Genomic DNA, 16,669 nt, shown 5'->3' with positions numbered 1-16,669 from the left:
GAATCTAACAAACAAAATAAACTGACAAACAAACTAGAGTCAGAGGCATAACTACATGGAACACTGACAGATGTCTGAGGGGAGGGAATGTCGGGGGGTGAGGGGGAGGAACTGAATGAAAGAAGGTGAAGAAATTAACCAAAGAACATATATGAGTAACCCATAGACACAAACAACAATGAGGTGATGGCCAGAGGGAAGAGGGGGTGTGGGCTGAGTGGAGGTGGGCAAAGGGGGGGGGGGGGGGTGATGGGAACATCTGTAATAGTGTCAACAGTAAAGATTTTCACAAAAGCAGGGAGTAACACAGGATGGATTTACGGTAGTGAATTAAGTATATCCTGACTCTCCTATCCTCTGTGAACGATGCAGAAGAGAAGCAGATGGAAAGCTGCAGTAGCCAGGGCTGTAGTATAAAGTCACGAGACTTCGGTGAAATTCTCAAGGCACAACCAAGAATCATCAAATAGCTGAGGGAAAAGGTAACAGTGCAATAAAAACATATTGTTTAATAGCCTCAGAACAACACAGAAGGAAACGGTAAATGATAAGCAAGAACAGGTTATGAAAAGAATCAACTGCAGATCTTGAGAATGAAAACAGAAGAATGGCATGAATTCTGAGACTGAAAGAGCCAACCAGAATAAAGTAAAAAAAAAAACAAAAAAAAAAACCTAATTATATCACTGTGAAAATACAGATTATTAAAGATAAAGAGAAAACTCAGAGACAGATTAACTACATAGAAATGAGACTCAGATTGTCCTAAGACTTTGCATCAACAACACTAGGGACAAGAAGACAATGAAGCCACTATCTCAAAGGAAAGCTCCATGGGAATGCCCTGAACTAGAAGGGGCAGTTGAGTTACTGGGAGAACATGAAAAAAAAAAAAAAAAATCAGAGGGATTGAACAATAAAGAAAAGAGAGAGAGAGAGAGAGAGATAACTTAAGGACATGGACAACAGTGTGGTGATTGCAAGGAGCTGGGGGCAGAGGTGGAAGAGGGCATAAAGGGGATAAATGGTGATGGAAAGAAAGAAAATAAATCCTTGGACTATTCTAAAAAAAAAAAAATTATTTGCTTGCACTTCATTCCTGATGATTCTGGGTAGGTCCCTGTTTCGATGTATTTTTTTAAAAAGTTTCTTAGGTGATACTTGTGTGACCTTTAGTTAAGAACTGCAATGGGAACATAGGGAGGGAATAACTAATTATAGAGGTGCAGAGTGTTGGGAAAGCTATACAGAGGAGGAGGCATATGAAGGATCATTAAGAGATTATTAGGCAGACATGGAAACCGAAAGAGAAAAGAGAATAAATAGGAGACAAAGAGAAACTTTGGGAAAAGTCTGGCATAACTCGTGAGAGGATGATTAAGTTGGAACAGATGTGATGAGGCCTATCCCACCAAAGAATTAATTTTTAAAATGTCACCTTCACACACACACAAAATAAATAAAGTAACATGTCACCTTCACATTAATTCTGCAGTTAAAAAACAAGAAGCTACCTGGGCATTGCCATATTGCACCGTGGAACAGTAGTTCTTGATGTCACTCTTGCAGGCTTCATACAGATCTGGTTCTAGACGGATGTCCTCTGTCTACAGGAGCGGGAACCAGCATGGAAAAGGGAGGTTACTCTGAGCTGGAGACATCAAATGTTCTACATATTTTTTGACTGGATCCTGTCTGATAATCACAACTTCTACACAGTAGAGTGGCAGGAGAATGGAGATTTAATTTGCCACTAACTAGCTGCATGGCCTTGGACTTTCTTTGCACAATAGACTTTTCCTCTCATAGTGCACAGTGTGGCCGACTTCCACTTCACCTTCGTGATCAGTGCCTGGCACTCCCCTGGAGACTGCTGTTGGTCAGGGGTTGGGCACAGACCTCAAAGTGACAGGATCAAATTGAAGGGAAAGATCTTTTTTTCATGCTGGGGGAGGTTTCTCTTGTTTTTATTTTCCTGCTGGAGATGAATTTGGGGCAGGCGGCCATCACAGGAAAAGCAGCCTCATGGCGAAGCTGGGGCAAGGACAGCAGAGTAAAAGGAGAGACCCTGATCCCGTGGACATCACTATGCAATGACTGTATTGCATGCTTACAACTCTGTCTTGCTCTGGACTTCCAGTTTCACACAGTAAAAATCTTTTCTCATTCGAACACGAAGTAAAACAGGAAGCTGTCATACGGTAAATTTTAGCAAGACAGTGGCAAAAATCTTTCAATTAGCCCTCGCCCCTCACCCACTTCCTCTCCCCTGCCCCAGGGCTTCTGGGATTGCGGCTCTGGTTGAGGCATTACCATCTCCAGCTCCTCCACCCGCAGCTGCTTGCGGCATTTCAGGGACACCCTGTGTTCTTTGGCTTCCTGCAGAGTGTCGTTGCGCACGGTGGTGCTCAGGCAGATCACCACGTCCACCCTGCCAAGGAAAGGAGAAGGCCTGGGACTGGCTGGAGCCACACAAGGGCAGGCGGCTGAGAGCTGGGCTAGGCCAGAGCAACACCCCCTCCCAGAACTCATGACCCTTTCACCATGTTTTGAATTCTTGTCCTTTAAGTCTGTGTTCTCAGAGCTCTAAAAGCAGCAATTTGACTGTATATGTCATAAAAATTGGGCCACAGCCCAAATGCTGACTATATTCCTGACTGGCAGGGAGGCCACAGAGGCAAGGACAGTTCAACACTTGTTTTGTTAAAAACATGTGATCAGAGAGGAAGGCTGCTCTTAACTTGGACCATGGCTTTGATGTACATACTGTGAAACTCATTCCTGAAAAGTATAGAAACCTGAGCAAAATGGGAACTTGGTTTATATGAGGGGGAAATAGAAATGTGCCTTTGCAAAGAGTGACAGGGAAGGATTTAGGTGATCATGCTCCACAAACTCATCACTCCCCTCATTAAAATGCAATTCCTAAATGAATAAGGTTTTGTTTTTCACTATATCTCTAACTCAGTAAGGCCACTCCTTCCCTGAAGAGATGACCGAGTGGAGTTATGTCGGGAGATAATCAGCTAACCTCGTCGTCACACTGCTACTTGATCCCAAGTACACAACCTCCCATCTGTTCCACCAGTGACATAGCCCCAACTGGGAAAATTAAAAAATGCTTCTTTAGTCTATGGGGTTCCCACATCAGAACTACCTCCACCAATGGTGGCTCGGCAGCTAGAAAGATGATGCCCAGACAATGCAGTGTGTGGCCACACTTCCGGAGGAGCGTGCAGAAGGCCCCTGGGCTACCAGACTGCGGGAGGCCGCCTGACATCTTGGATATTCATTCAGGAGCTAAGAGGGATTTTAGAGAAGCAGAACGAATAAATTAAAAGCTACATTACTTCTTCTTTATGTTGGGGCAAAGTTTCAGCACATCCTCTTTGCAGGCCATTTTAAACTTGTAGGAGAACCGAAAATCCTTCATCTGCACCTAAAAACAACAATGAAAAAGAAAGTCAGAAGCTCTGAGGCAAGTCCTAACTAGCAGTGCTGGGTGACATTGTGTTCGTACAGTTTGCAGAAGCCGGCCTTCCGGACTCTGCATGACTTGTCCTTGTCTCCAAAGGCTCCGTGAACTGCTGACCTCTCCATTCCTCCCTCTGCCATTCCAATCACACACATGCTGTTCCCTCGGCCAAAAGGACCCTTCTCCCAGATCTCCCCCAGTTTTCTCTGTCTCTTCCTTGGCGTTTCTATTCAACTACCTCCTTCTGCAGTCCCTTGTCTCCTTCATCCTCCAACCCTTTCATGCATTATTTTTCTTCATAGGCTCACCTGATACTATCTGTGTCTTCCTTTTACTAGAACATAGTCCACACACAGGGCAGGGTTTGTTTGTTCTACCCCAGAGGCCCTGAACCCATCTGTCAAAGGCTATATGCCCCAGAAGAGGGGAATTTTACACAGATGCTTGGATTTCATCCTCCTGGCAAGGAAATGCTTGCTTTACCAGAAACATTTCCGTTAGACATGTGGTAACAAAGAAGAGCATGACTTAGCCTTCTTATTATGACAGATCTGGGTAACATGATTAAGTTAAAAAAAAAAGGCTTTGAGCCCAGTGTATTGATATATATTTGGGCTGCTGAAATGAACAGTGACCCAAAACAACGGGTCTCACTGATACTGTTCAAGGAAAGGCTAAAATACATCATGAAAGCAAGGGATGTGACTGAAGCAGGAAATGCCTCCTTACTGTCTCTATCCCCAATGGATTACATACTCCCTAAGGGTACCAACTATATACAGTCAAACCTCATTTCTGGAAATCCTCCCATCTCAGTTCTCTACCAAGTTGTTTATTAAAAAAATGTCTCACCCTTTTGTGCTGATACCTCCACATGACAAAAAGCGTCTCTCAGGCAACAAACAAAGGAGAGAATGCTTTTGTTGCTGAGGAAAGCAATGATTAGCACAGCTTTAAAACATAAAGAGACCATCAAGAGTGCTAATATTGCTAATGGTGTGAAAGAAACAATGATCACAGACAACTGGTGAGGCAGAAAAACTGTTGTTGATTTTGATAAACAAAAAAGCAGTTAGCCAGTGATAACCATTTCGGAGGCAGTAATATATGAACAAACAAAAATGCTGCATGCTGACCTGAAAGACACCACTGGAATGAATGCTAAAAGTGATTCATTTAAAGCTAATGGGGGGGAAGAAACCAAGATGGCGGCATAAGTAAACACCTGAATTTGCTGCCACGCACAACCACTTCAAAACTACAACTAAAAGACAAAACGGACATTATCCAGAACCACAGGAAGGCTGGCTGAGTGGAAATTCTACAACTAGAAGGGAAAAGAAAAGCACATTGAGACTCAGAGGAGCTGCGGAAGTAAAGTGCAGAGGTACAGAGGCACACGCGTGGAGAGGGCTGGCAACTGAGTATGCGGCTGGCTTTTTCAATCCTCAGGGAGACACAAGCTCCCGACTGCTCTGAACTCCAGTCCTGGGCGAGACTCTGGAGACCCAGACTCATACTGGGAGAAACTGGACTGTCTGGCAGCAGGTGGAACTCAAGGGCAGCTTTCTCTCAGAGGTGCTTGCAGAGACTACCAAGGGACACTGAGACCCGAGGGCCTCTTAGGGCAGGGCTGACGGGAAGCCATTGCTATTTGCTCCGCCCTGAGACTCTGCCCCATCCAAGCTGAGCACACAGGCTTTTGCATATGAATGGCCAGGTACTTTGAAATCTAAACTTACCTAACAAACTGCAGCTGAGTCAGAGAGACCCAGAATATCCAAAAGAAGGCCCAAGGCCCCACAGCAGCTTGCATTGCTTCAGAGCTGGGCCTCATCTGGGCACCTCCAAAACCCAAACAAAGAAGAGGAATCTGCAGATCTCTCTGTAGCTCCTGCTGGGTGGCCTCAGGCAGAGGCTAAATTAGCACCTCCTTGGAGATCCAAGAGCCAGTGTACCCAGGGGTCAGAGTAGCACCATCCAGATTACAACTCCTCAGATCCATAAGGGACACAATCAGGGGGCATCAAAGCCCCACTAAAGCAAGTATTGTCTCATAAGGGTGTCTCCAGCACAGATGTTCTCCCATCATAGACGCAGCTGATCCTCACAGCCAATTGGCCTGGAGGCCAATTCCTCCCAGTGATACCAATAACAATCAAAGCTTAACTATAACAAGACTGTGCACATAACCCACAAAGGGGTGCACCACGAGTGTCCACCTCAGGTAACTGGGGAGGCTCAGCCACTGGGCCCTATAGGACACCTAGCACACAAAGCCACTCTATCAACTCAGGGAAAGAGCCAAAATGCGGAGACAAAGAAACAGGGCACAGATGAAAGAAATGGAGGAAAGCAAACGACTGGATATAGAGTTCAAAACCACGGTTATAAGGTATTTCAAGAATTTTCTAGAAAAGGCCAATAAACTTAGCGAGAACCTTGATGATACGAGAAAGGACCAACTAGAAATTAAGCATACACTGAATGAAATAAAAAATAATATACAGAGATCCAACAGCATACTAGAGGATCGCAAGAATCAAGTCAAAGATTTGAAATACAAAGCAGCAAAAAACACCCAACCAGAAAAGCAAAAAGCAAAAAGAACCCAAAAATATGAAGATAGTGTAAGGAGCCTCTGGGACAACTTCAAGCGTACCAATATCAGAATTATGGGGGTGCCAGAAGAAGAGAGAGAGCAAGATACTGAAAACTATTTGAAGAAATAATGACAGAAAACTTGCCCCACCTGGTGAAAGAAATAGACTTACAAGTCCAGGAAGCGCAGAGAACCTCAAACAAAAGGAATCCAAAGAGGACCACACCAAGACACATCATAAGTAAAATGCCAAGAGCAAAAGACAAAGAGAGAATATTAAAAGCAGCAAGAGAAAAACAGTTAGTTACCTACAAGGGAGCACCTATATGAATGTCAGCTGATTTCTCAACAGAAACTATGCAGGCCAGGTGGGAGTGGCAAGAAATATTCAAAGTGATGAATAGCAAGAAACTACAACCAAGATTACTCTTCCCAGCAAAGCTATCATTCAGAATTGAAGGTCAGATAAAGAGCTTCACAGATAAGAAAAAGTTAATGGAGTTCATCACTGCCAAACCAGTATTATATGAAATGCTGAAGGGTATTCTGTAAGAAGAGGAATAAGAAGAAAAGGGTAAAGATAAAAATTATGAACAACAAATACATATCTATCAACAAGTGAATCTAAAAATCAGGTGAATAAAAAATCTGATGAACAGAATAAACTGGTGAATATAATAGAATCAGGGGTATAGAAAGGGAGTGGATTGACAATCCTCAAGGGGAAAGGGGTTTGGGGGGTGCAGGAAGAGACTGGACAAAAATCATACACCTATGGATGAGGACAGTGGGGGGGAGGGTAAGGGCATGGGGTGGGGTGGGAACCGGGTGGAGGGGAGCTATGGGGGGAAAAAAGAGGAACAATTGTAATAATCTCAACAATAAAGATTTTTTTTTTAAAGGGAAAAAAAAATAAAGCTAATGGGGTATGGTTTGATAAACTTAAGACGTGTGTTTTTTATAGATTAAACAGTACATTAGACATGTACTATATATAAGAAAGGTTAAAGCAGGGAATCACTGGAGGGTCTGGAACAGATTAATTCAATTTACATTCATTCTACTGGGAGGAAATGATTTGGTTTTCGAACAAATCATTTCTCGAACAGCCTTCAGGAACGCATTAAGTTCGAGAACTGAGGTCCACTGTATTTATCACTGAATTTTCAGGAGCCTAACAAAGCATCTGGCCATAGCAGGAAAAAAACACATTTATTGAGAACAAGTCAAAATAGGGCATGTATTTGGAGAAAACAATTTTTCACAAGAGCAGTCAAGACAAAAAGGCTCTGCCTGGTGTTACTGACCAGCTGGAAGTGGGTGACTCCAATGGCGCACTTCTCATTCATGTCCTTCTGGTGTTTGTTTTGTATCAGACACTCCATCAGGTCCCCAGAGTCTATCTGGTTATCTGCCACATCCTGAAAAGGCAGTGCACATTTACACTTCATTTGTAACAATTAATAAACACATCTTGTAGTCTAATCCATAAAAAATGCAAACAAGGTATGTATTAAAGTATGTCAAAATAAGCCTGAGAAATTACAAGGGACAAACATCTAGGGAATAAAATTCACACAGCAAGCTGCCCTGCACGAAGCTCCAACAAGAACATGCACTATGCAGTCAGTGCTTCTACTCCTTTGCTTCCTGGATGTCAGATCCTCAAGGTTCCTGGGTGTGTTTTGCTCCCACAATTAGGTAATCTAATACTTGAATAAAGTAACAGAATTTGCTCAATATCCAGGTACAAGACGACAGTTGGAAGGGGAAGCCACTGATACTGTTAACAAGTCCTGCACTGACGTACTGGAAGCAATCAGCCATGCCCCTGGGGCCTCCCCCGGCCCTCTCTAAAGGGCATCTCAACATCTGCTGCGAAGCACATATCTGGACGCCTACAAAGGATGACCAAGTAAGGTTTCCCAGGATGGTGGCACGCCCTCTTGATTTTGTTTACATCTTCAATTTCTCAAAGTTGGCCACTCAGGAGTAACGTATGCTGAAGACAGAGATGATCCAACACACTTGGGGGCCAGAGTCCTAGTGAATTCAGTTCTGTTTCTAACCCTTTATTCTCCAGACATCACTTACGTGGCAAAAGTTCTGAATTATGGGCTCGCAGGCTCTCATCAGCAAGGCTTCTATTTGAATATCCTGTAGAAGGTTAAACATATTAGTTCTGCCTTAGGAAGAACCAGGGTGGGAAAGGAAGCAGTTTCTTTCTCGGAATTTAGTAGCATCTAGTGGGCAAATAGTCTGTTATGTACATTTGGAGACTATTTTAGTCTTTAAGTTAGAGAGCCCCAGCATAGACAGAACTAACTGTACCTCCATTATATGTTGAAAGGCAAGTTTTCTAGAAGCAGATGCAGAATTAAGAAAGAGGAGGAAAAAAGCATTTAATAATACTAGAGTATATAAAGCCTTTCAAGTTTTTCCAAAAAGCTAAGCAGTTCAAAATGAAAACAAGGGCAACTGACATCTATCTTTAGTTTATGACCTCCTAAACCAGATCACTGTCCTCAAACCAAATGATAAACCACTGCCTCTTGGAACACACACTCAATGCCTTTAAGCAGAGAGTAAGCACTGTATAGTACTAGCTGCTGAAGTAACAGCTTCCTTTAAAGAGTTACACACCCCAGAATGTCCTCATAAGCCCACAAGAACAACGTGAATGGGAGAGGAGTTGTCAGAACATGAAAGAAAGCAATAAACCTTTGAAAAATAGGAAGAAAAAAAGACTAGTTGAGAAATGTCTAATTTTATGTACTGACAATTTACATAGTTCTAAAAGGCTTCTATTTTTGCTTTTGTTTTTTAAAAAGCAGTTTTCACCCAGCCGGGTGTGGCTCAGCGGTTGAGCGTCGACCCAGGAACCAAGGGGTCACTGGTTTGATTCCCGGTTGGGGCACATGCCTGGGTTGCAGGCTCTATCTCCAGTGTGGGGCGTGCAGGAGGCAGCCAATCAATGATTCTCTTTCATCACTGATGTTTCTATCTCTCTCTCCCTTCCTCTCTGAAGAAAAAAAAAAAAAAAGCAGTTTTCTGTTTCCTGGGTCTCTGCCCCACAAAATAATTTAAACATTTTTAGATGCCTCCCTCCCCAATAATAAGCTCTGAATTTTAAATAATACATCTAAGCTTATGAGGTTTTAAATTTTATTTTGTATATTTTAGTGGATTTCAGGATGGAATAGAGATAAACATATGTATTCAATCCTACGTGTTTAACTATAAATCCCAGGCTTTTATTTTATTAAACACACAAACATTAGCAAATGACCTAATTGAAAGAGCTGAAGATAACAGGAATGCTTAGACTCTTGTTGAATGTGATTAAGAAATTTAAAGTATAGCTGCTATCTTTTCTTAAAGGGGGGAAAAAAGATTGGTCTAATCACTGTGATAAATTGAATTTATGAAGTAAACCAAAGAGCTAAACAGATAGTTTTTCTGGAGAAATGAGGAAAGGGTGAAGTTCAGGAAGCATCACAATATTCTTTATAAAGCAAAAAGAAAGTGACCAGGTTTCTTTTGTTTTCCAGAGAATCTGTATTCTCAAGAATCTAGAGACAGTAGGACTAAGAACAAAGGAAAGGCTGCTGACAGGGCACTTTCCTTCTAAGAGCTGCAAACTGCTTACCTCCGATTCCAACTCGGTGAGGTTGCCGACTAGGTCTCTACACTCTACAGCCAAGTCATCAAGATGATCCTGGAGGCATTCAAGCTCCTGCACACAAAAAGGCAATCCCTTGGGGTTTATCAATTACATAAATGATCAAGGGAAGCTGAGATATCAGTGTCTACTTCCTTTTCAGTGGTCCTTCTTTTCTTTTCGTTTTAAAACTACTTCACTGAACAGAACACTAAAGTTTTATTTATTTCCCAAATTGGGATGGTTGGAAAGATAACTACTTGATGTGACAGGGTGGTTAAGAGGGTTGAGCCATGTGAATCCTCCAGAAGGCCAAATCGAGACATCCAGCAAGAATCAATGTTCAGGTGTCCTCAGAGTCTAAAAATCTTACCAGGCCTTTATTCCATTCCATCAACACCCTGCCATTCCATTTATTTCTGTGTTTTGATAATGATCATTGGACAATAAATTCACAGTGAAAGACATGAAATATTCTAAGACTCTTTATGGGCAAAGTACGCTGGGACCCAGCATCTTAAACACAACAAAGAGCTGCAAGTTCCTGCAAGCCTGGGATTCTAACTCTAGCCCCCCCATAAGGGACCCTCCTAGGGAAACTGCCAAGCAGGTGAGCACACTAGGGCTGGGGTCTCGAAGAGCTGTCTTGTCTGGGCTTTGGAAACTGAGCTGGAGCTACCTTGTAGCATCAGTCTGTTACCATTTCTCTTAGAATGTAGAGGTTGTTAAGTATAACACCAGCTCATTTTTTCAAATCCCACCAACAGCTATTTCTGAGTTAAAGGACCAAGTTTAACTTACTATTCTGCAAGAATCTCTATTTTGAAATTAGACTGGGAAGGAAGGAGAAGGGCTGTAGGAATTATACAACCCTAAAGGAAAATGCATAATACTTTTGGGAGTAAAATAAATGGCTGAGGGGAAAATCCCATTCATGGAACCCTGTCCTAAGTTCAGCTTCACAATGCAGCTTTCTCAATGTTACTTTACAGGCAGTATGAAAGGAAACTGTTTCCTGGGATTCGGTATAACTATATCCCTTGTTTCATTAGACAGAGGCAGCAGAAAGCAAAATAAAAGGCATTTTCCAACAATAAACTAGACAGAGCTATAGTAGGCCCAGAAAGCCAACTGCTAAAAATGATATTCCCAGGCTCAACAGATCTGCATAAGCAGCCACTACTTCTTAAAAACGTCTAATTCCTGTTCCAATTTAATCTCAGGGTGTTTTGGAGTGGTACAAACAGAACCTGGAAACCTGGGTTCACGGCTGGTTCAAGTATCAATGGGGCTTTAAACAAGTAGCTATTCCTCACTGCTTGGTTTCCCTGCATTGAGATAGAAGACAAGCCACTTTCCCACTTAATTTGACAGAATGTAATAATGTACCTCTTTTCTTCTCCCTTTTTTTTCAACTAGGCACAAAACCCTAAGGAACCATTTACAGCATGCATGTAATTCTTGGGGGCTGCTCCTTCTCTATACTTCCTGTATGGAAGGTGGTTATAATATAATGAAACAAATGCCTGGCTAGGAATAGACCTGAGTTTTAGGTAAGGGAGTCAATATACTTCACTTCTCTGAGCCTCAATTTCAGCAATTACTAGATGGAAAAAGTCCATTCCTACATATCCTGTAGCACTGTTGTAGGGCATGCACACTATTCATGCATACAAATATTTACACATATTCCTCCTTCAAAAAGGCTTAATGTGACTTATAAAAATGAGGAAAAAAACCCCCACAAAATAAAATGAATTAAAAAATAAGTCAAAAAAGAGGAAATTATGTTAAAGAAAGTGGGATGAAGCAAGTAGTAAGTTAACACATAAAACGCCTACCACAAAATCTTATATACTTGCTAGAGGCAGACCATACCTTTCTTTGACTCTAGGTTTTTTAAGAGGCAACACAAAGAGGGAAAACAATCAATTACAAAGTAATATAAAAACAAACTAAATGCTTAATAAAAGTATAATTATTCTTGATTACAGAGACCAAACAGAAAATTTTCCCCAGGATTTCTTATAGAGAGATCATCAAATAATATAACAAATTCTGTCCATGAAGTAAAGAGAAATGGATTTTATGGGAGTTTGTACTCCATATAACATGGTAATCATGAATATTATGATGATGATGATGTCACCTACCTGTCCGGTCTCTGTTTTCTCACTGCACCATTTGCCCAGATCAATCAGGCACTTATCCTGGAGTGCAGGATCCAGCTTAACATCCATGGCACGCTGGTGTAGGATCCTCTGGACTTCAGCTCGGCACTCCCGTGAGAGCTACATAAGAAAAAGCAAAGCATTCTAAAGGTACCACAACCAAAAGACACCTGATAATGCCAGGAAACTGACAAATAACTTTATATCTTGAATCTTTTCCAGGATAATAATTAAATGTTCTAGGTCTAGGAGGCTTCTAAAGACCCACCCTTTTTGAAATGAGATTATACGTTGGGCCTATTCTAATATATGAAACAACATCCTTTTTTCAGAATATCCTAATAAAAAGTGAACTGAATTTGTTCAGGTTACATCAGAAAGTTTCTGTTCAGCAAGATTACTTTGCTATTATACCAAGAATATAGAGCAGAATGTTGGGTCCAATTCAGGAGAGAAAACACACCGGTTAGGAGAACTGAGTTCAAATTTACCTAAACTCAGACAAGCAGACAACAGCAGAAGCAACAGTCACTACAGGTTAGAATCAGACTCTTCTAGATGCGTTAGAATTAGAAGAGGGTGAAACAGAAGAAAACTAGTGTTTTTGGAAAGGTTGTGAGAAAGCGGTCACTGACAGATAGAGATATTCTCTCTTCCTAAATGGGCCATACGCCTGGGTGGCGGGGAGAGAGATGGAGAGTAACTGCTTAATGGGCATGGGGTATCTTTTTGGACATGGAAATGTTTTGGAATTAGATATTGTGGTTGCACAACTTTGTCAATATACTAAATACTACAAAGTTTTTCTCTTTACAATGGTTCATTTTATGTTAGATGAATTTCACCACAATTTTTAAAAGAAATATATATTTTAAAAAGACAGCTTCCAACCCTTTGTTTGTTAAGACAGGAACCTCCGTCTATAGTGACTACCAAGATGCCAGCTCCTGGGATTAATGACAAGCTCATCATATGAAGAAAAAGGTAACAACAAATTCCCATATTTTCTTACATAGCAGTATAAAAGCTGGGTTAAGACGGCAGTACAAGCTTTCTTTCTACCTGGGTCTCCTCATTCTGAATACTGCACTTAGTCAGACTTCTGCATTAAGCCCAGAAGGGGTATTTGCATGCATGTGAAATAATAGCATCTCTATTTTCTGTAACAAATGCAGGACTGGAATGCAATCAGTACCTCAGAAGGCTTTAAAAGGTCATCTGGGAGAGCAAGCAGCACGTCAAGTGGCACCAGAAGGCAGTAAGCATTGCCTGAGAGCAAACCCACACAAATATCCCAACAAGAGGTGGCATCCAGGGCAGACAAATACCCAGAGCCTGGGGTATGGCCGTTTCTGCTCCACACCAGTGTGCTATGAGAGAGGCCTATGAATACAGGCGATATGTGTTCTGATGCCAAGAGCAGAAGACGAAAAACAATTTGTATCTTGGCTAAGAGCTTCTAATGGATCTTTAAAGCTAAATAATGTTGGAGGCAGCAGAACTTAGTGTGTATTTGTGATTTAGATTTCAGTAAAGTAAAACCTGGAAATATCCTGACTCGCTTTGTTAAAAACATAAACTTAGGCAGAAAGGAGCTGGTAGGACACTCTGTGTGCTGCTTTTGGTAGTGCAGCAGCCCCTCCCCCCAGACACACTAATAACCAAGTTTTCCTAGGATGCCAGTAATCAGAACAATGTATAGCAAACTAATGAAAAAACAAATGACAATAAGAAGAAATGAAGTCAATAGTGACGCATACCCTCCTGCCCTGCTCCTCCGTGCGGTAGGCATGTCTGTACAGACAAGAGAACACAGCTCCAGGAGGCATAAATTCACTGGTTTCGTTCCAGCCGTGGGTGTGGCAGAGACGAGATGCATCTCCCTGGCACTTGCGGTATAAGACAGGGTCCAGTCTATAAAGTTAAGAGTTAAAAGATAACCACTCTTACTCTACCCTTCCTTCTAACACATGCCAAGGCTTTTTCAATGTGCTTGTGTACTCATTAGTAATCACCTCCAGCCCTGGCCGGGGGCTCGGCTGGTTGGAGGGTTGTCCATACACTGAAAGGTTGCAGGTTTGATCTTGGTCGGGGTGCATATGGGAGGCAACTGATCAATGTCCCTCTTATTTCCTCTAGGAAATTAATAAAAACATATCCTCAGGCGAGGATTTAAAAAATAGTAATTTTAATAATCATCTCCAGGGTAGCGGAGACAGCAGGTAAGCAAAAGTATATTCTTGAATTTGTTCTTTGTGAACATACGTTGGTCAATCTGCAGAAGTTTGTTAACCTTAGTACAGAAGATTTAAGTTCTACCTCAAAGAGATAAGTTATCTTGACTATGTAAGGCACACTACATTTCAGTAACAGACTCAGCACTAACATGCCCTGGCTAAAATGAGAAAATAAGAGTTGTAGCTATCAGCAGGCAATCCACAACTTTTTACTCAATACTTTTTTCTAAGCGTACACGAAGTTCAATCCTACCTGATACACTAGATTTGGTAAGAGCAGGAAATGGCAAGATAAACAGAATCTCTCATCCAACTTCCTTTCTAGTAAAACTGTTCCTTTTCTATTCCCTATGCAAGGTAAGGCCACTACAATTTTAGTTTACCTGAATATGCTTATCAATTTAAAAAAGTGACATTTAATGTTGACTCTGGAGACGGTGCATTAGGCAATGAGCCTGCTGCTTCTCTGACTGAGATCAATGAATGCTTAATTCTGTCCACGTCATAAAGTCAATTTTGAAGGAGTGCTACTTAATGGAAGGAAAAAGGCTAATAATATTTAATGAGCAGCTTTTATGACTATGAAGCATCTTTTGTTCATGGCTGAAGGAATCACAAAAGAGGAAAAAACACGATTTTGTTAAGGTCGTAAACTCAGTCAACTCTGCTCTTTCAGGTTAGATGGCCTGAGTAAGCACAAGGACATTCCCACCCCGCTTTCTGCAGTCTTTTCCGGAGCAAATTTCAGGAAACAGAAACACATCGAATTTTCAAGTAATCATTCTAGTAGAGCATGTGGGTAAAGCATCTATTAATCCTCAGAAAAAGTTAATGACCAAAGTACAGTGGCTTAAACAACTGGATCAGGAAGCAGCTGACTGTGGGAAGCAGGAGCAGCCTGATCCTACTGGCTGCTTTGGAGGTAGGAAGGGAGAATAGGACCTGGAGGGAGGAGGGAATTGCAGCCAATAAATTACAGTGATTCTGATGGTAATAGTAGATCCTTCTTCTTTCTCATCTCCTCCCCCTATTTTTTGGCTAACAGAAGAGAATCAAGTTGTTACTTATTGATAAAAGCCTCTTAAGATAGAAGAAATTCAATAACTTTGAATAGTTAAAGAAATAAAAGCAAATTCCCATACCCGGTACAAATCAATAAAAATAAAAGCGTTACTATTGTCTACTTAGAAACATATTTGAAGACACTTCTGCTGCCCCAAAGGTGCCCAAGTTCTCTCCAGATAGATGATATCTGTGGTATCAAAAACATTTGATCCTGACTTCCCAGGTGGCCGTGAAGCCCAGCCAGCATGGCTCAGTGGCTGAGTGTCGACCTATGAGCCAGGAGGTCATGGTTTGATTCTCGATCAGGGCACAGGCTCAATCCCATGTGGGGCCTGCAGGAGACAGCCGATCAATGATTCTCTCTCATCATTGATGTTTCTATCTCTCTCTCCCGCTCCCTTCCTCTCTGAAATCAATAAAAATGTATTAAAAAAACAAAACACAAAGTAGCAGTGAATGGGGACACTTTAGGGACAAACTGCAGGGGCTGCCTCTGTTTTTAGATACTGTTCTGAAAATAAGAAAGAGGTTTTTCGGGGATTAAAGTTGTTGGCTATCCCAGAAATTAACAAAACAAATTCCTATTAATTATTATTTTTTAAATACAAGGGATATTGACTACACAGGAGAACAGGCTGAGATTTACACTTCCACTGGTTTCAAAATACTCACTTCCAATCTCGGGAGATAAAATACTGGAGCTCTAACAGACGGTGTTCACAGTCTTCTACCATCTTCTCTGTGTATAAATGTTCCATCAGGCACGAGAGGATCCTGGGCATAAAACGGGTGAAATTGTAACACAAGACAGAAGAGTTCTGACAATATGTGCAGAATTCTCACATTAGTATTCCCTTGGTCTGTAGAAAAAGCCATTCTGCCATTTCCTAGGGCCATCAGGCACTTACTCGCCCTGACAGAGATTAAGCCTTCTATCAGCTTGAGAGTCACTTAGCACTTAGGACTCAGCTTGCACAAGATCCGTGTGCAGCTGCTTTATTTTTAACTGTTTATTATGAACACTTTCCAATACACACACCTTTCCTTCGCATGGCTTTACCTTCCTATGGCCCAGGTTGTTTAACTGTCCCCCCTTGCTGATATTTTGAAGCAAATCATTCCATTGTAAGTACTTTAGCATGTTTCTCTATAATGAGAATGTAATATCATTACCTACCAAAATAAATTATTTTTTTAAAATTTCCAATTATTTCATTCCTTTTTACATGTTCATACAAATCAGGATGCAGAAAAGGTCCACACATTGGATTTAATTGATAGTATCTTAAATCTATTTTAATCTGCAGTAGTTTACTTCTTCCTCCCTCTCCCTTGTCCCCTTTATAGCTGATGCAATTATTTTTATATTGGTAAATATGCTTATTAGTGTTAAGTGTGTTTGTCTATCTTCTCCAACCACACAAAAAGCTTTACGGAAGATTATCTTGTTTTAATCCC

At 41.4% G+C, this 16,669-nt stretch overlaps 2 protein-coding genes across 3 annotated transcripts in view; one reads left to right on the top strand and one right to left on the bottom strand.

Annotated features, from left to right (window-relative positions):
- Window positions 1-16,669, top strand: part of ZFP1 (ZFP1 zinc finger protein) — an 837,904-nt gene that overhangs the window by 297,835 nt on the left and 523,400 nt on the right. The window lies entirely within an intron of this gene.
- Window positions 1-16,669, bottom strand: part of GLG1 (golgi glycoprotein 1) — a 123,860-nt gene that overhangs the window by 14,616 nt on the left and 92,575 nt on the right. For both annotated transcript variants that reach the window (XM_054710128.1, XM_008139665.3), the window contains exons 10-18: window positions 15,884-15,985; window positions 13,670-13,823; window positions 11,892-12,029; window positions 9,727-9,813; window positions 8,172-8,234; window positions 7,385-7,498; window positions 3,351-3,439; window positions 2,314-2,431; window positions 1,515-1,607 (exon numbers count right to left, since the gene is read on the bottom strand). In XM_054710128.1, coding sequence (XP_054566103.1) covers window positions 1,515-1,607; window positions 2,314-2,431; window positions 3,351-3,439; window positions 7,385-7,498; window positions 8,172-8,234; window positions 9,727-9,813; window positions 11,892-12,029; window positions 13,670-13,823; window positions 15,884-15,985 — 958 coding nt within the window. The remainder of the gene's footprint in view (window positions 1-1,514; window positions 1,608-2,313; window positions 2,432-3,350; window positions 3,440-7,384; window positions 7,499-8,171; window positions 8,235-9,726; window positions 9,814-11,891; window positions 12,030-13,669; window positions 13,824-15,883; window positions 15,986-16,669) is intronic.

The sequence above is a fragment of the Eptesicus fuscus genome, chromosome 21 (assembly GCF_027574615.1).
Source record: "Eptesicus fuscus isolate TK198812 chromosome 21, DD_ASM_mEF_20220401, whole genome shotgun sequence".
NCBI lineage: Eukaryota > Metazoa > Chordata > Mammalia > Chiroptera > Vespertilionidae > Eptesicus > Eptesicus fuscus.
The sequence above is the reverse complement of the archived record's forward strand: the minus strand, read 5'-3'. Positions and strand labels throughout refer to the sequence as shown.